Below are 21712 nucleotides of genomic sequence, written 5' to 3' on the forward strand. Positions count from 1 at the left end.
TTGATTCCTTTTTGTTCTACTTAATGCAAAAAATATGTACATATGTATATTTTGATATTTGCGTCACCTGTAATTGCCCATTTCCAAATTACCCTTGGCCTCTTTTTCATAACGAGGCCTGGTGCTCAATCATTCTTGTGAAAATGAGTTAATTTGCATGTGAATGAAAACTTATTATCATATGAAAGGATGAGCACCAGGACTCGTTTTGAAAATGAGGCCAAGGGTAATTCGGAAATGGGCTATTGGTTTGCCAATAGAGTTCTAAAGTCGTTACGTCATGTTTCCAAGCAACCAAATAACTTGGGTCTAAACAAAACGACTAGCACCCAAAATGGCGGCGCTCTCGATATCATCGTTGGCTTCTTTTTTCGTGGATGAGCAAAAATCTTTAACCAGAGGTGAAAATCACTATCAATCAAACCATATTGAAAGCTTTTTCTATAACGATAGCGTGATTCGTGGAGAGGTTCATGCCAGCATGAAGAAAAAGATCTACAAAGTGACGGTGAGTAATCAATACGTTCTCCTAGATGTTGTGGTACGTTTGATTCATTCTTCTTAAACGTATTCTTGTGCACGATTCATACGTCCATTATTGACCTTCCGTGTAAACGTTTTCAGTGGACAATTATTTCATAGAAAGCCGTAATCGTGATATTTAAGTCTAAATACAACCGATGTTTGGAACGTCACTCTTACTTAATCAACTCGCAGATGCCCTAAAGTTCGTAAAATAAGATCTGTTTTTTTCCACTTCTTAAGATTTATTTAGATGAGGAAAAAGCTATCAAGTCAATGGACTGTGAGTGCCCAAGAGGGAAGTTTAAGTGTAGTCATGCTGCTGCTCTGTTTATTCATGGCATTTATAAGCTTAGTCGAACTGATATTGAATGCCAGTGGAGAAAGCGTAAAGCCACAAACGTGCCGCTGCCATCGGTGCAAGAAATGTTCCCGCCAGCAAAACCCGGATATAGGGCTCTTTCGAGAGACCCGAGTTGCGAAGAACGCAGCGACTTTTTTCATAAATTGAAAAATTATGGCAAATTTACTGGGTTATACTGGCTCATGAGCCCTGAACCTGAAACCCAGTCTGGTTCATTGCCAGTTGCCACTGTGGATGAAGTGATCTTCCAAGAGGAATTTTTGCAACTGCAAGGAGCTGGAGTACAACGGCAGTATTTCCTGGAGAGGGTCAAAGTCGACTGGAGGACAATTGAAGATGTAAGTCGCCTCACTTCTGGACAAAGGGACAATCCCTCTTGGCAAATGATCAGGAAGGGTCGACTGACAGCAAGCAATTTTGGGTCAGTTCTAAATGTTAAGCGTGTTACCCCTTCCTTGATTAAACGTCTTCTTGGCGAATACGACCTTTCAAGAGTGAAAGCTGTCCAGTGGGGGGTCACTAATGAGTCTGAAGCCCTTAAGGCATTCACAATGAAGACTGGCTTAGCAGTAGTGGAAACAGGGGTGTGGCTGCACGAGTCAGGTGTCCTAGGTGCATCCCCAGATGGATTAGTTGGTGATGAAAGTGTACTTGAAGCCAAGTGTCCTTATACACAGCGAGACATGACTATTGAAGAAGCTTTCGAGTCAAATAACTTTTGCTTAGAAAAGAAGGATGGGAAAACTGTTTTGAAACGTGACCACGTCTACTGGCACCAAGTCCAAGGGCACATGTATTTTACAAAGAGAAAGAAATGCTTCTTTGTTGTTTGGACCTTGAAAGACTTTATTGTTCTTGAAATCCAGCGTGATGATGGTTGGGAGGTTAGGATCCAAGAACTAAAGGATTTCTATTTAAAACACCTTTTCCCCAAAATTATCGAAGGAGAACTTTAAATGGTAGAATATGTTAAAATGATTTATTGCACTTTATAATAATCAATTGCACTTTAGTTCACAAGCCTATGAATAAACCTCACCAATTTGGGGCACATTTGGCAAAATTATCACACATGTTACCAAGAGCTCTGCATGAAAAATTACAAAACATATTTTGGTATGTAGAGTCTTATATGTGAGACTTTGACAAATATATGCATGTACTTGCTCTAGAGTGGGGATGTGATCTGAGTACCAGGAAAAAAAATCCTTTGCCCTTAAAGTTTAATTAAGATATAACTATTGCACCAGAAAGACTGTGTAATGTAACACTTAATCGCTTACTTTTTGTAAAATCTGTCAACGAAACATTTTTTTAATCAAATAGCTGGGGGTAATCAATGGACTTCAAAGCTAAACCCTTTCACTCCCAAGCTCCAAGTAGTAATTCTCCCCAGTAATTTTCATGTATTTCCTTACATGTTACTTTTCAGAGAATTTGATGGTTGAGATCAATTGAATATCTTTAAGCTGATACTTATCACAATTCCCATTACTAGTTTGCTTAGCAATGTAATGATATTGTGTGGAGAAATTGCATACTGATCACTGATTGAAAGGCTTGAAGCAGAAATTCTCCTGATCATGTCTAGAGAATGGTGGGCAGATTAGGGTTTTAAGGGTTGTCATAAAATTAAACAAATGTTGTAACATTTCTTTGGCACCATTACAGTGTTAACTTGAACAAGATAATGTCACTTTCTCTAATTTCTTAAATGCTAGAATATACCATGGAGGCCTAGTGAGAGGGTCTGTCCCTTAATGTACTTTTCCAAGTACATAAAGTTTAACCTCCTTACTACATATTTATGGCAATAGAAGAAAAACAAGTTATAATACAAACTGCTAAATGTTACTTGGACAGACAATTTGTCAAAGTACTAAAAGGAGCATTTCCCTTGTTTATACTCAGTCATAGTCTGTTCCTGCACACCCCTCTTTAATCAAAGGGAATTGCAAGTTAACGATAGTTCCACACAACTGAAACACTTTGTCAATGTGAGACCTTAAGTATGGAGGGACAAAACTGAGAATTTTAAAATCTTTAAGCCTTGCATTTGCCCTTTCAACGTGTATGCGACATCTAGCAATTGACTGGGTTAACTTGGCCTCACTTTCAGTGAATTTCTCATGTTCAAGAAATGGTGGAATGTTCACAGACACACCCCTAGGAACAATGTCTTGAATGAGAAATCCTTTGTCTGCTAAAATCAGATCACCAGCAACAAAATGTTTTAACAGACCCGACTGTTGAACAATCTCTTTGTCAGAGATAGATCCAGGGTAGAGGTCACTGATGTAGGTCAACACCCCATTTGGTGCTACCCCAGTCAATACTTTGAATGAATTCATTCCACGATAACTCGAGTATGTGACATTTTGCTGACTCATAAGGCTTGGTGTAGCAACTTCAATGTCTGTGCAATCAATAATTATTCTGCAGCTTGAGAACTCTGAAAATGATGAGGGTGAACAGAGCTTGTTCTTGTTCCTGGAAGGAATCACTCTCATGAGGTCATCAAACAACAATCTATGCAAGACATGCACAAAGGTTATAACAATGTTAGAAATTGTTCCAACACTGCATGAGAACAGCTGTGCCAGGTGCATGTTGGTATAGTTTTGCCGCAACTTCATAAGTGTTATGAAGATTTGATCCTCAAAGGTGATTGCTTCAACTTTCCAACCACAATAATAAGAAATGGAATTCTTGAATTTAGAAGCATAATTCACTACAATATTGAAGATCTCCTTTGTTGGTAGGCCAGTTTCCATTCTCAATACTTCAGATGTCATCATCGAGACAGAGTAGTGTGTCTTTTGATACTCTATGGTGTCCTGTTGACTGCTCAGCTCTTGCTTTGCTAAGTGCAATTCTGCCTCTAAAATTATTTGCTCAGTTGGAGGATTGTTACTATCATCCTGGGCTTCTGAAGATTCTGCTGATGTAGTTGCACTAATACTGGCTAAGATATCTTTAACTGTAGGTAACTTAGCCTCTGAAACAGGCTTCTTTTTCTTCTGCACTGGGGGTTCTTGTGAGGGGAATAATTTAGTGGCATTCCTTTTAAAGATAGTGGGGCCATTAGATTTCTTTCCATCTTTAAAATGGCAACTGCACACTTTCGAGTACTTGCTGGGATCTCTATCAGCTCTCCTAACAAAAGATTGTGATAATCCTTGATATGAGCATAAGACAGTCCCATTTTATCAACTCATTTCCTGTCTTTCTAACGAAAGAAATCGCTCAGCTTCAATGAACTGTTAAAATCATCTAACTAAACAACAACAGAGGTCTGTGTATAATTATTTTGAAAATCCCAGGAAATGGTTTGAGGCATATTTCGAGAGGGAAAAATTTTGGATGACAAGCTTCAATAGCGACAAAATGCTAGCTCGTAAATGTGAGAAAGGCTCTATTTGTAAATACCATTACACTAATCTTATCGATCATAGGTGACACCAATCAGTACAATGACAGGCAGCTGTGTCCTTTTTTTTATTTTTATTCCACAGTACAAGTAACGGGAGTTTATGGAAATTTATGCCTATGGAAGTCAAGAAAAAACATCAGCCCTCAGCGACAACCGAAATATATGGAAATTTCCTCCTTTACACCCTCAAACAACGTGTGATAATTTACTGTTTAAAATTTCACTCCCATACCGGATTAAATTCAATAGAGAGAAGTATTCATACCTTAGCAAGCGAACCCAACGTCTGTATTCTTCCTTTTTCTTCTCTGCATTTGGGAAAAGGAAAAACTGACAACAATGCGATTCCGACTGGTGATTACAATCGGGAGCGAAGCACTGCATATTCAATCTTGGTGACCTATGTGGCCTTGCCCGCGGCGATCGACCTCTACGCACGCAGCGATTCCTTCCTAAAATCGGATATTGCCGAAGAAAGTTTACAGCCTGCCAAAATATGGAGTCCAGTTAAGGTTTTTTCTTTGATTCTTTGGAATATAACGCCCAAAATACTTAGAGTACTTAGTGGAAAACAATAACACCAAAATCAGATATGGCGCCCGTCTTTCAATCTCCAGGTTTTGTTTAGACCCAGATTTTGGTCGTCATGACAGCGTGACGTCACACTTTAGAACTCTATAGAAACTCATTCAACACTACTGTCGGCGTTGTTAAATTTTCTTTTGATCAAAATGTCTGAATATAAATTGGATATAAATGTGTTACTTTAAACGTTTACGTGAATTATTGAATGTAGTAATTTGTCAAATGTTTCAACTAGTTGTACTTAATTTGTGTCTTTTAGTTGAACAATGTATTATGATGAGATTGCAGTCACGGTGGAATTTTTTGTGATGTCAAAGTGGATTAAAAACTGAAACAGTGATGTACTACTTATGTCAGGTGAGAGAGCTCATTGTCTTTCGGTTATTATGGAGCCTAAGTAGTCACGACGGCAACGCCAAGGAAAACGACGATTTAAAAAAGGAATTTATATTTCGTCTCTAACAGTGCTAACGCTAAGCTTCTATATGAGCAGTGTTGAGTTCCAAATAAAAACGTAAATAATTCGTCTTGAAATTCGTGCCGGGATCGTCGTTTTATGAGCACAAAAAATTTGGCTAAGTTCAAAGGATCCCTTTACGAATTTATAAGTTTGCATTGGAACTCAATGCAGAAGGTTCAAAATGTAGAATTTTTCAAAACGTACGTGTTGAGCTATTGTTCTGCTCATTAAATCTTTTCCTTTTCTACATGAACGTTCTCGTTGTGGTTGCCGTCGTGGTTTGCTGTTGTTCCCTTTTGAGTTTTGCCACCATTATATTCCCTTTGAAAAATTACTGCTAGAATTAGTCGTGGGTTATGTCTTTATGGCCAGAGTTTAAGCCAGTGAAATTACGATTTTTCAGTTCGTGAGTGAATCATCCTAATAAGTCAGAGAAGTAGTTTAGTAAAATGGCAGAAAGGTCACAAAACCGCTCGATTTTGCTCTGATAGATCCTTGTAATTTTTAAAACCTTGTTTTAAAAGAGAATATTAACGGTGCGCGGAATGCTAACCTAACAATCGATCTTCTGAAAAACTTAACAGCGCGCGATATGCTAACCGAACCATTGATCCAAATTCCAAATGGAATCGTAGGCGAGACACTAGCGTACCAATCAATAATAAGAGAATCTTCAAAGCGCGCAAGATACTAAAGAGATACCTAACAGTGTGCAAGATACAAAAGAGCAACCTAAACAATAATAATATTAATAATAATAATAATCAAACAACAAATATATATGAAATACATATATATATGAAATACATATATATGAACTGCGGTTATGAAACGTATATGCATCAAATTAATTTGATGGCCTGCTCCCAGTTGGCTTGTTAGCTCAATTGGTAGAGCGCTGCACTAGTATCGCAGAGGTCAGTGGTTCGAATCCCGTACAGGCCTGAATTTTTTTCAGGTCTGATTTTCACTATTGCTTAAATAGTGCTTTACTGCGAAGGATCGTGCACATATATAAATAATAATAATAATAATAATAATAATAATAATAATAACAATCCATCAAAAGGGAATCTCAACAAGGACAATCCATCAAAATAGAATATAAACAGTGCGCGACATAAAAATTTCTAGTTTTATCAAAAGGACAACCTAAGAAATGGGCACTATACTAAAATAACAATCGATAAAAGAGAATTCAAACAGTGCACGAGATACTAAACGAAACACCGATTTAAAGTAACGATTTAATAGTAATGCACGACGTTGCGTTACTAGCGCAACAATTTATCGAAAAGGACTAGTTGTCGAGGTCCATAAAAACGCAACAAAAGAGAACGAGGCTATTATCCAGCCATCTTGAACGAACAAGCTTGGTCAATAAAGGATTTGTTATAAGGCAAAAATATTTCGCTTTAAAAAGTATCAAGAGTGACTTGTTTATTTCGAGAGCCGGAAAAATAGTTTGTATCATAGTGTATCTAAGAGGCGCGCTTAGTTTTTTCTTTGTTTTGACTGTCTTCTGCAGCTACTTGCGACTTCGTCGCCGAAATCGTCAAAAAGTTACGAACTTTGTAAGTCCGCTCCATCTCAGTGGACGAGATACTAACGTAACAATCGATCAAAAAAAATTTTACAATGCGCGTGAAACTCACCTCACAATCGATCAAAGGGGAATCTTAGCAGCGCGCGAGATACCAACGTAACAATCAATCAAAAGAGAATCTTAACAGTGCGCGAGATACTAACGAAAAACTATACAAAAACAATGTAACAGTGAGATACTAATCACCAAAAGAGCAACCTAAACAATGCGTATTTTACTGAAATAACTCGATCAAAACAAAATATTAACAATGCGCGAGGTACTAACGAAACAATCCATCAAAAAGAAAATCCCGACAGTGTACGAGTTACTAACGTAACAATCGATAAAAAGAGAATTAATATTAAAAGCGCGCGTGATATTTAACCTAACAGTCGATCAAAGGAGAAACCTCACAGTGCGCGAGATTCTAACGTAACAATCCATCAAAGAAGATCAAAAGTTAACAGTTTCAGTGAAACTTAAGTAATAATCCATCAAAGGAGAAAGCTAACAGTGTGCGAGATACTTAAGTAACAACCCATTGAAAAAGAAAGCCAAGAGTTTGCGAGTTAATAACGTAACAATCCATCTAAGAAGAAAGCTGACAATGCACGAGATACCAACCTACAGATTCATCCAAAGAGCAACCTGAACAGCGCGCACTTTACGGAAAGGGAAATCGATCAAAAAATATCCACAGTGAAGAAGAATTCAAGTAACAATCGATCAAAAAAGAATTCAAACAGAGCACAAGAAACTGAATTTAAGAAAAAAGCCACCTAAAGAATATCTTAAAAAGCGCGAAATACTAACCTAATAAATGATCAAATCATAATCCCAACACTGCATCAGCCCTTACAGTGCGCGAGATATAACTAAACCATCGAAAAAGAAGGATCATAAATCTTCACAAGATACAAAAGTAGCAATCGATGAGAAAATCTTAAATTGTGGAAAAATGTTCGCATAATATTCGATAAAAAGAAAATCATGCAAATGCACGAGATACTAACCCAACACAGATACTAACCTAACACAGATACTAACCTAACACAGATACTAACCTAACACAGATACTAACCTAACACAGATACTAACCCAACACAGATACTAACCTAACACAGATACTAACCTAACACAGATACTAACCTAACACAGATACTAACCCAACACAGATACTAACCTAACACAGATACTAACCTAACACAGATACTAACCCAACACAGATACTAACCGAACACAGATACTAACCTAACACAGATACTAACCCAACACAGATACTAACCTAACACAGATACTAACCTAACACAGATACTAACCTAACACAGATACTAACCTAACACAGATACTAACCTAACACAGATACTAACCTAACACAGATACTAACCTAACACAGATACTAACCTAACACAGATACTAACCCAACACAGATACTAACCCAACACAGATACTAACCTAACACAGATACTAACCTAACACAGATACTAACCTAACACAGATACTAACCTAACACAGATACTAACCTAACACAGATACTAACCTAACAAAGATACTAACCTAACACAGATACTAACCCAACACAGATACTAACCCAACACAGATACTAACCTAACACAGATACTAACCCAACACAGATACTAACCTAACACAGATACTAACCTAACACAGATACTAACCTAACACAGATACTAACCTAACACAGATACTAACCCAACACAGATACTAACCTAACACAGATACTAACCTAACACAGATACTAACCTAACACAGATACTAACCCAACACAGATACTAACCTAACACAGATACTAACCTAACACAGATACTAACCTAACACAGATACTAACCTAACACAGATACTAACCCAACACAGATACTAACCTAACACAGATACTAACCTAACACAGATACTAACCTAACACAGATACTAACCTAACACAGATACTAACCTAACACAGATACTAACCTAACACAGATACTAACCCAACACAGATACTAACCCAACACAGATACTAACCTAACACAGATACTAACCTAACACAGATACTAACCCAACACAGATACTAACCTAACACAGATACTAACCTAACACAGATACTAACCTAACACAGATACTAACCTAACACAGATACTAACCTAACACAGATACTAACCTAACACAGATACTAACCTAACACAGATACTAACCTAACACAGATACTAACCCAACACAGATACTAACCTAACACAGATACTAACCTAACACAGATACTAACCTAACACAGATACTAACCTAACACAGATACTAACCTAACACAGATACTAACCCAACACAGATACTAACCCAACACAGATACTAACCCAACACAGATACTAACCCAACACAGATACTAACCTAACACAGATACTAACCTAACACAGATACTAACCTAACACAGATACTAACCTAACACAGATACTAACCCAACACAGATACTAACCCAACACAGATACTAACCCAACACAGATACTAACCTAACACAGATACTAACCTAACACAGATACTAACCTAACACAGATACTAACCTAACACAGATACTAACCTAACACAGATACTAACCTAACACAGATACTAACCTAACACAGATACTACCCTAACACAGATACTAACCTAACACAGATACTAACCCAACACAGATACTAACCCAACACAGATACTAACCTAACACAGATACTAACCCAACACAGATACTAACCTAACACAGATACTAACCTAACACAGATACTAACCTAACACAGATACTAACCTAACACAGATACTAACCCAACACAGATACTAACCTAACACAGATACTAACCTAACACAGATACTAACCTAACACAGATACTAACCCAACACAGATACTAACCTAACACAGATACTCACCCAACACAGATACTAACCTAACACAGATACTAACCTAACACAGATACTAACCTAACACAGATACTAACCTAACACAGATACTAACCCAACACAGATACTAACCTAACACAGATACTAACCCAACACAGATACTAACCTAACACAGATACTAACCTAACACAGATACTAACCCAACACAGATACTAACCTAACACAGATACTAACCTAACACAGATACTAACCTAACACAGATACTAACCTAACACAGATACTAACCTAACACAGATACTAACCCAACACAGATACTAACCCAACACAGATACTAACCTAACACAGATACTAACCCAACACAGATACTAACCTAACACAGATACTAACCTAACACAGATACTAACCTAACACAGATACTAACCCAACACAGATACTAACCTAACACAGATACTAATCTAACACAGATACTAACCTAACACAGATACTAACCTAACACAGATACTAACCTAACACAGATACTAACCCAACACAGATACTAACCTAACACAGATACTAACCTAACACAGATACTAACCTAACACAGATACTAACCTAACACAGATACTAACCTAACACAGATACTAACCCAACACAGATACTAACCCAACACAGATACTAACCCAACACAGATACTAACCTAACCTAACACAGATACTAACCTAACACAGATACTAACCTAACACAGATACTAACCTAACACAGATACTAACCTAACACAGATACTAACCTAACACAGATACTAACCTAACACAGATACTAACCTAACACAGATACTAACCTAACACAGATACTAACCTAACACAGATACTAACCTAACACAGATACTAACCTAACACAGATACTAACCTAACACAGATACTAACCCAACACAGATACTAACCCAACACAGATACTAACCCAACACAGATACTAACCTAACACAGATACTAACCTAACACAGATACTAACCTAACACAGATACTAACCTAACACAGATACTAACCCAACACAGATACTAACCCAACACAGATACTAACCCAACACAGATACTAACCTAACACAGATACTAACCTAACACAGATACTAACCTAACACAGATACTAACCTAACACAGATACTAACCTAACACAGATACTAACCTAACACAGATACTAACCTAACACAGATACTAACCTAACACAGATACTAACCTAACACAGATACTAACCTAACACAGATACTAACCTAACACAGATACTAACCCAACACAGATACTAACCCAACACAGATACTAACCCAACACAGATACTAACCCAACACAGATACTAACCTAACACAGATACTAACCCAACACAGATACTAACCCAACACAGATACTAACCCAACACAGATACTAACCTAACACAGATACTAACCTAACACAGATACTAACCTAACACAGATACTAACCTAACACAGATACTAACCTAACACAGATACTAACCTAACACAGATACTAACCTAACACAGATACTAACCTAACACAGATACTAACCTAACACAGATACTAACCTAACACAGATACTAACCTAACACAGATACTAACCTAACACAGATACTAACCTAACACAGATACTAACCTAACACAGATACTAACCTAACACAGATACTAACCTAACACAGATACTAACCTAACACAGATACTAACCTAACACAGATACTAACCTAACACAGATACTAACCTAACACAGATACTAACCCAACACAGATACTAACCTAACACAGATACTAACCTAACACAGATACTAACCTAACACAGATACTAACCTAACACAGATACTAACCTAACACAGATACTAACCCAACACAGATACTAATCTAACACAGATACTAACCTAACACAGATACTAACCTAACACAGATACTAACCTAACACAGATACTAACCCAACACAGATACTAACCTAACACAGATACTAACCTAACACAGATACTAACCTAACACAGATACTAACCTAACACAGATACTAACCTAACACAGATACTAACCCAACACAGATACTAACCCAACACAGATACTAACCCAACACAGATACTAACCTAACCTAACACAGATACTAACCTAACACAGATACTAACCTAACACAGATACTAACCTAACACAGATACTAACCTAACACAGATACTAACCTAACACAGATACTAACCTAACACAGATACTAACCTAACACAGATACTAACCTAACACAGATACTAACCTAACACAGATACTAACCTAACACAGATACTAACCTAACACAGATACTAACCTAACACAGATACTAACCCAACACAGATACTAACCCAACACAGATACTAACCCAACACAGATACTAACCTAACACAGATACTAACCTAACACAGATACTAACCTAACACAGATACTAACCCAACACAGATACTAACCCAACACAGATACTAACCCAACACAGATACTAACCTAACACAGATACTAACCTAACACAGATACTAACCTAACACAGATACTAACCTAACACAGATACTAACCTAACACAGATACTAACCTAACACAGATACTAACCTAACACAGATACTAACCTAACACAGATACTAACCTAACACAGATACTAACCTAACACAGATACTAACCCAACACAGATACTAACCCAACACAGATACTAACCCAACACAGATACTAACCCAACACAGATACTAACCTAACACAGATACTAACCCAACACAGATACTAACCCAACACAGATACTAACCCAACACAGATACTAACCTAACACAGATACTAACCTAACACAGATACTAACCTAACACAGATACTAACCTAACACAGATACTAACCTAACACAGATACTAACCTAACACAGATACTAACCTAACACAGATACTAACCTAACACAGATACTAACCTAACACAGATACTAACCTAACACAGATACTAACCTAACACAGATACTAACCTAACACAGATACTAACCTAACACAGATACTAACCTAACACAGATACTAACCTAACACAGATACTAACCTAACACAGATACTAACCTAACACAGATACTAACCTAACACAGATACTAACCCAACACAGATACTAACCTAACACAGATACTAACCTAACACAGATACTAACCTAACACAGATACTAACCTAACACAGATACTAACCTAACACAGATACTAACCCAACACAGATACTAACCCAACACAGATACTAACCCAACACAGATACTAACCTAACACAGATACTAACCCAACACAGATACTAACCCAACACAGATACTAACCCAACACAGATACTAACCTAACACAGATACTAACCTAACACAGATACTAACCTAACACAGATACTAACCTAACACAGATACTAACCTAACACAGATACTAACCCAACACAGATACTAACCCAACACAGATACTAACCTAACACAGATACTAACCCAACACAGATACTAACCTAACACAGATACTAACCTAACACAGATACTAACCTAACACAGATACTAACCTAACAAAGATACTAACCTAACACAGATACTAACCCAACACAGATACTAACCCAACACAGATACTAACCCAACACAGATACTAACCCAACACAGATACTAACCTAACACAGATACTAACCTAACACAGATACTAACCTAACACAGATACTAACCTAACACAGATACTAACCTAACACAGATACTAACCTAACACAGATACTAACCCAACACAGATACTAACCCAACACAGATACTAACCCAACACAGATACTAACCCAACACAGATACTAACCCAACACAGATACTAACCTAACACAGATACTAACCTAACACAGATACTAACCTAACACAGATACTAACCTAACACAGATACTAACCTAACACAGATACTAACCTAACACAGATACTAACCTAACACAGATACTAACCTAACACAGATACTAACCTAACACAGATACTAACCTAACACAGATACTAACCTAACACAGATACTAACCTAACACAGATACTAACCTAACACAGATACTAACCCAACACAGATACTAACCCAACACAGATACTAACCCAACACAGATACTAACCCAACACAGATACTAACCTAACACAGATACTAACCTAACACAGATACTAACCTAACACAGATACTAACCTAACACAGATACTAACCCAACACAGATACTAACCCAACACAGATACTAACCCAACACAGATACTAACCCAACACAGATACTAACCTAACACAGATACTAACCCAACACAGATACTAACCTAACCTAACACAGATACTAACCTAACACAGATACTAACCTAACACAGATACTAACCTAACACAGATACTAACCTAACACAGATACTAACCTAACACAGATACTAACCTAACACAGATACTAACCTAACACAGATACTAACCTAACACAGATACTAACCTAACACAGATACTAACCTAACACAGATACTAACCTAACACAGATACTAACCTAACACAGATACTAACCCAACACAGATACTAACCCAACACAGATACTAACCCAACACAGATACTAACCCAACACAGATACTAACCTAACACAGATACTAACCTAACACAGATACTAACCTAACACAGATACTAACCCAACACAGATACTAACCCAACACAGATACTAACCCAACACAGATACTAACCCAACACAGATACTAACCTAACACAGATACTAACCTAACACAGATACTAACCTAACACAGATACTAACCTAACACAGATACTAACCTAACACAGATACTAACCTAACACAGATACTAACCTAACACAGATACTAACCTAACACAGATACTAACCTAACACAGATACTAACCTAACACAGATACTAACCTAACACAGATACTAACCCAACACAGATACTAACCCAACACAGATACTAACCTAACACAGATACTAACCTAACACAGATACTAACCCAACACAGATACTAACCCAACACAGATACTAACCCAACACAGATACTAACCTAACACAGATACTAACCCAACACAGATACTAACCCAACACAGATACTAACCCAACACAGATACTAACCTAACACAGATACTAACCTAACACAGATACTAACCTAACACAGATACTAACCTAACACAGATACTAACCTAACACAGATACTAACCTAACACAGATACTAACCCAACACAGATACTAACCCAACACAGATACTAACCCAACACAGATACTAACCCAACACAGATACTAACCTAACACAGATACTAACCTAACACAGATACTAACCTAACACAGATACTAACCCAACACAGATACTAACCCAACACAGATACTAACCCAACACAGATACTAACCCAACACAGATACTAACCCAACACAGATACTAACCCAACACAGATACTAACCCAACACAGATACTAACCTAACACAGATACTAACCTAACACAGATACTAACCTAACACAGATACTAACCCAACACAGATACTAACCCAACACAGATACTAACCCAACACAGATACTAACCTAACACAGATACTAACCTAACACAGATACTAACCTAACACAGATACTAACCTAACACAGATACTAACCTAACACAGATACTAACCTAACACAGATACTAACCTAACACAGATACTAACCTAACACAGATACTAACCTAACACAGATACTAACCTAACACAGATACTAACCTAACACAGATACTAACCTAACACAGATACTAACCTAACACAGATACTAACCTAACACAGATACTAACCTAACACAGATACTAACCCAACACAGATACTAACCCAACACAGATACTAACCCAACACAGATACTAACCCAACACAGATACTAACCCAACACAGATACTAACCCAACACAGATACTAACCCAACACAGATACTAACCCAACACAGATACTAACCCAACACAGATACTAACCCAACACAGATACTAACCCAACACAGATACTAACCCAACACAGATACTAACCCAACACAGATACTAACCCAACACAGATACTAACCCAACACAGATACTAACCTAACACAGATACTAACCTAACACAGATACTAACCTAACACAGATACTAACCTAACACAGATACTAACCTAACACAGATACTAACCTAACACAGATACTAACCTAACACAGATACTAACCTAACACAGATACTAACCTAACACAGATACTAACCTAACACAGATACTAACCTAACACAGATACTAACCTAACACAGATACTAACCTAACACAGATACTAACCTAACACAGATACTAACCTAACACAGATACTAACCCAACACAGATACTAACCTAACACAGATACTAACCTAACACAGATACTAACCTAACACAGATACTAACCTAACACAGATACTAACCCAACACAGATACTAACCCAACACAGATACTAACCCAACACAGATACTAACCCAACACAGATACTAACCTAACACAGATACTAACCTAACACAGATACTAACCTAACACAGATACTAACCTAACACAGATACTAACCTAACACAGATACTAACCTAACACAGATACTAACCTAACACAGATACTAACCCAACACAGATACTAACCCAACACAGATACTAACCCAACACAGATACTAACCTAACACAGATACTAACCCAACACAGATACTAACCCAACACAGATACTAACCCAACACAGATACTAACCCAACACAGATACTAACCCAACACAGATACTAACCCAACACAGATACTAACCCAACACAGATACTAACCTAACACAGATACTAACCTAACACAGATACTAACCTAACACAGATACTAACCTAACACAGATACTAACCTAACACAGATACTAACCTAACACAGATACTAACCTAACACAGATACTAACCTAACACAGATACTAACCTAACACAGATACTAACCTAACACAGATACTAACCTAACACAGATACTAACCTAACACAGATACTAACCTAACACAGATACTAACCTAACACAGATACTAACCCAACACAGATACTAACCCAACACAGATACTAACCCAACACAGATACTAACCCAACACAGATACTAACCCAACACAGATACTAACCCAACACAGATACTAACCCAACACAGATACTAACCTAACACAGATACTAACCTAACACAGATACTAACCTAACACAGATACTAACCTAACACAGATACTAACCTAACACAGATACTAACCTAACACAGATACTAACCTAACACAGATACTAACCTAACACAGATACTAACCTAACACAGATACTAACCTAACACAGATACTAACCTAACACAGATACTAACCTAACACAGATACTAACCTAACACAGATACTAACCTAACACAGATACTAACCTAACACAGATACTAACCCAACACAGATACTAACCTAACACAGATACTAACCTAACACAGATACTAACCTAACAAAAGAATAAAGGGAGGTAAGTTTCTAAAGAAACTGTGGTGCTGCGTCGGCAGGTTCGCTCTGACGAAGGGCTAACGCTCGAAACGTCAGCTTTTTTACTCTTTACGGTGGCCAATTTACAATTTCAACTTAGTGGATGTAACCAAATTGCCATACTAGCCTAACAGTTGATCCGAAAAGCATCTTAACACAACGCGAGACACAAACACAAATATCGATCCAACAAAAATCATAACATTACGCGACACGCTAACCTAACAGTTAATCTAAAGAGAAACATAGCAGTGTGCGAAATACTAACGTAATACTCGATCCAAAGAGAGTCTCGACAATGGGCGAGATACTAACACAACAATCGATCAAAAGAGAATCCTAGGGTTGCGTGAAACACTAACTTAACACTTGCGCGAGATACTAACATAACAATCGATCAAAAGAGAATCTTGACAATAGGCGAGATAGCAGCGTAACGATCCATCAAAAGAGAATCCTAACAGCGCGCAAGATTCTATTTGCGTAAGAACACATAAAAGAAGAAAGCTAACATTGTGAATGTAACTGAAGTAAGAATCCATCAAAAGACAATCCTAACGGTGCAAGAGATGCTAACATAGCAATCTATCCAATCATAGTCCTAGCGTTGCGCAAGACACTAACGTAACAATCTATCCAAAGAGAATCTTAACAGTGCGCCAGATACTAACGTGCTAATCTATCAAAACAGAATATATACGGTACGCGAGAGGCTAATGTAAAAATTGATCAAAAGAGAATCCTAGCGTTGCGTGAGATACTAACCTAATAGTTTATTCTGTGAGAATCTTAACGGAACGCGAGATGCTAACGTAACAATTGATCAAAGGAGAATACTAATGTCGCATTTGATCCAACATTCAATAACGAGAGAATCTAAACAGCGAAAAAAATAATATTAAGAAAATAATAAATCAAAAGAGAAACTTTGCAATGCGCGCAAGCTACTTAAAGTTACAATCAATCCATAGACAATGTAACAGTCTGTAAAATACTAATCTATTATATATAGTTGATCCAAGGAGAATCCTAAGGTTGCACGAAGTAATTATCTTACAATCGATCCTAAGAGAATCTTAACATTGCCCGAGATATCAACGTAACAATTGATCCAATTGATCCAAAAAGACTTCATAAACATAAAAAATGTACGAGAGATTAACGTAACAACCGATTCAAAGAGACTTCTAACGATGCGCTAGATAGTATCATAACAATCAATTCAAAGAGAATCTTGACAGTGCGCGAGATCCAAACGTGACAATTGATCCAAAGAGAATCTTGCCAGTGCGCGAGATACTAACATAGCAAGAGATCCAAAGGGAATCCTAACAATGCCCAAGTTACTAACCTAACAATTGATCCAAAGAGAATCTTGCCAGTGCGCGAGATACTAACATAGCAAGAGATCCAAAGGGAACCCTAACAATGCGCAAGTTACTAACCTAACAATTGATCCAAAGAGAATCTTAGCAGTGCACGAGATACCAAGGCAACAATCGATTCAAAGAGACTCTTAACAGTGCGCGAGATGGCAATGAAATAATCTATCATAACAGAACATAGCAATGCGCGAGAGACCAACGTAACAGTCGATCAAAAGAGAATCCTAATGATGCGCGAGATAGTAACGTAATAATCGATGCAAAGAGAATTTAGTAGTGTGCGATATACTGACGCAATAATCTATCAAAACAGAATATTAACAGTATCTTTACAATGAGCAAGATTTTAACGTAGCAATCTATCAAGAGGCAAGAAACAATGCCCGAGATACTAACGCAACAAATAAACAAAGAAATTCAAAGAGTGGGCGAGAAACTAAACTTAAAAACGACCCAAAGAAAACCATATCAGTGCGCGTAATACAAACGCAACAATTCATCAAAAGAGAATCCCAACAGTGGCGAGATACTAACCAAACATTTGATCCAAAGAGGATCAATGCCCGAAACACTAACTAAACTACTTATCAAAGGAGGCTCATAGACATTTACGAGACACTAAAGTAAAAATCGATAAGGAGAGAATCTTAACAGTGCAAAAAAATACAGTTTAAATAATAATCAATGAAAACAGGATCTTAGCGGTGCGCGCAAGATACTAACGTAACAATCAATCCAAAGATAATCCTATTAGTCCGCGAAATACAAATATAATAGTTGAGTTGATCCAAAGAGAATCCTAAGAGTGCGCGAAGTGCTAATCTAAAAATTAATACAAAGAATTTTTAACAGTACGCGAGATATTAGTGTAACAATTGATCCAAAGAGAAACTTAACAGTGTGCGAGATATTACGTAACATAATGACTGACCCAAAGAGAATCTTGACAGTGCGCGCCAGTGGGCGAAATACTAGTTCCTAACGCCCCAATTACTACTAACCCAACAGTTGATCTAAATACAATCTTAACAGTGCGCGAGATACTATGTAAAATGTATCAATCGATTCAAAGCGAATCTCGCCAGTGCGCGAGATACTGACGTAGCATTAGATTCAAAGGGAATCCTAACAATGCGCAATTTGCTAACCTAACAATTGATCCAAAGAGAATTTTAACAACTGATCAAATGAGAATCTTGAAAGTGCACAAGATGCTAACGTACCAATCCATCAAAACAGAATGTTAACAGTGAACGAGAGACTAACGTAAAATCGATCATTACATTATTGATGCGTGAGATACTCCCCTAATAATTGATCCAAAGAGTACTTTAACCCTTTCACTCCCAGATCTCGATAGCAATTCTCCTTACTGTAAGCTATACAACTCTTTTGATGTTAATTCAGAGAATTTGGTATTGAATCAACTAATAATCCCCCATTTGATCTGTTGCCTTATTCTCATCTCTTGTCTGCTTGATATTGTATCCATCACTATGTCCATAAAGCAATGATGTAATATTGTTTTTCTCTTAATTATATATTTTTGTCTTTTTAATTAGTTCTTCTTAGCCATGTATTTTTTGTAGTATATATTTTATTGTAAATCAAACGTAATTCAGCCTGTGGCTGCAAGGTTTTTGATAATAAACTATCTATCTATCTATCTCGACTTTGTACAGAGAAATTCTGTCTTGGTCACAGTAGAACTACGGTGGCAGGAAAGGAAAGCCGATGAATTTCCATCTCTTGTACAAAGTCTACAATCTGTACACCCAATCAAGACATTCCAGTTTCCTGATTAAAAAAACTTGTTTCATTTATCCTCGAAATCATATTTCTTACCTATAAGGTTGAAATAGGTAGAGAAATTAAGTTGAAGCCCAGAGACAAAGTCAGAAATGAAAAAAAACATTGTCTGCCTCAACCACTTTGATTGCATAATAACTCGTTTTTTTTTTTGTTTTTTTTTTTCCGAAAAGTGAATATGAATCTCGCAAAAAGTAGTCGGTGCACTCGCAAACTTCCAGAGAACCAATCAGAGAAGCATCCTTTCAACTGAGTAGGAAACAAACTATTCCTAAACGACACCTGGAAAAAAAGGGACAATCATGTTTGCATTTGAACATATGAACATCTTTTTAATTCTTTGATCTTTTACGATGGAAATTATAAACACTGAAGAGACAGCAGGTATCAAGGCTGTAAATAACTAACGGGCAGTCGCCGGTCACGTTGTCCAGTCAAACATGCTTTTGCTCGGACACTACCCGTTTTTGGCCGGTCAAATTTTAACAGTCCGAACTCTTGCGATAGTGAACTCAGATTGCACAGTAATCCTTTTACAACTAAAAAACAACTGAAACCAAGTCGGTCTGGCAATAAAAATTACAAGTTAATAATTTTACTACTCTTTACTGCAGAAGCAGCCAAACAAATTCTCTTTTTATATATCTTGACTTTTTTTGTTTTCAGTACAACTCAGAGCCCTTTTTTTTTTTAAAGTTACCGTTGTGAATTTTTGTTAGAGTAAAAGAGTGGTCGGATTCTCCAGGTTTTGGGCCTTTTGCTCGCTTTTTGCGCTTCGCAAGAAATGCTACTTGGAGTATTCTCGATGCAGCGAGATTATTCTTCGTGAGGGTGCTCAGTTTCCGATCATTCAATCAATCAAACAATCAATCACTTTATTTAAGAGTAAATTATGGTATCTAGCCAAAGGTAAAACCCTCTACTAACTGGGAACACTTAAATAAAGCAAATAAAATAACGGAATACACGGTGATTTGCTGTCGCGACAGGACTTGATGACATCGTGGAAATTTGCGACTGCCGGGAATTTCTACATTCATATTCGTTTTTTTTTTTTTTTCTTTCGGAAACATTACTGTTGTCCTTGTGACTATCAAACAGTTAAAAATTAAAATTTCTTTGAACGAATCGGTAAAGGACCGGACATTGTCCGTTGACCGGCCGTTATTTGCAGCCCTGGGTATGAGCTGTGTGAGTTTCTAGTGTTCCGCCAGGCGTATTAAGAGGGGTTTAGAACAATAGATGTGGGCGACAAAGAAATACTAATGCTTGCTACCCTCTGGCAAACCAAGCAAAAGCACGAGAAACTTATGCGCTTGT

At 37.3% G+C, this 21712-nt stretch overlaps 2 protein-coding genes and 1 long non-coding RNA gene across 4 annotated transcripts in view; 2 read left to right on the forward strand and 1 right to left on the reverse strand.

Annotated features, from left to right (window-relative positions):
- LOC111332236 (uncharacterized) overlaps window positions 1-21712 on the forward strand; it is a 31909-nt gene that overhangs the window by 4816 nt on the left and 5381 nt on the right. For both annotated transcript variants that reach the window (XR_015990775.1, XR_015990776.1), the window contains one exon: window positions 5164-5261. This is a non-coding gene — a long non-coding RNA (uncharacterized LOC111332236). The remainder of the gene's footprint in view (window positions 1-5163; window positions 5262-21712) is intronic.
- On the forward strand, window positions 253-2577 carry LOC148725440 (uncharacterized). The gene is made up of 2 exons (XM_088730674.1): window positions 253-508; window positions 766-2577. The coding sequence occupies exons 1-2, from the start codon at window positions 335-337 to the stop codon at window positions 1840-1842; spliced, it is 1251 nt and encodes a 416-aa protein (XP_088586800.1). The 5' UTR covers window positions 253-334; the 3' UTR covers window positions 1843-2577.
- LOC148725441 (uncharacterized) lies at window positions 1852-5025 on the reverse strand. Its single transcript, XM_088730672.1, has 2 exons — window positions 4585-5025; window positions 1852-4042 (listed from the first exon to the last, which is right to left on the reverse strand). Exons 1-2 carry the CDS (start codon window positions 4701-4703, stop codon window positions 2794-2796), a joined length of 1368 nt encoding a protein of 455 aa, XP_088586798.1. The 5' UTR covers window positions 4704-5025; the 3' UTR covers window positions 1852-2793.

The sequence above is a fragment of the Stylophora pistillata genome, chromosome 8 (genome assembly GCF_964205215.1).
Source record: "Stylophora pistillata chromosome 8, jaStyPist1.2, whole genome shotgun sequence".
NCBI classification, from domain to species: Eukaryota; Metazoa; Cnidaria; class Anthozoa; order Scleractinia; family Pocilloporidae; genus Stylophora; species Stylophora pistillata.

What these genes read in the sequence shown, in the direction of transcription:
- LOC148725440 (XM_088730674.1), top strand. Translation starts at nt 335, where the DNA reads ATGGCGGCGCTCTCGATATCATCGTTGGCTTCTTTTTTCGTGGATGAG. An exon ending in AAAAGATCTACAAAGTGACG is followed by an intron (nt 509 to 765) that starts GTGAGTAATCAA and finishes CCACTTCTTAAG; the next exon opens with ATTTATTTAGATGAGGAAAA.
- LOC148725441 (XM_088730672.1), bottom strand. Translation starts at nt 4,703, where the DNA reads ATGCAGTGCTTCGCTCCCGATTGTAATCACCAGTCGGAATCGCATTGT. An exon ending in CGTTGGGTTCGCTTGCTAAG is followed by an intron (nt 4,043 to 4,584) that starts GTATGAATACTT and finishes ATCTTTTGTTAG; the next exon opens with GAGAGCTGATAGAGATCCCA.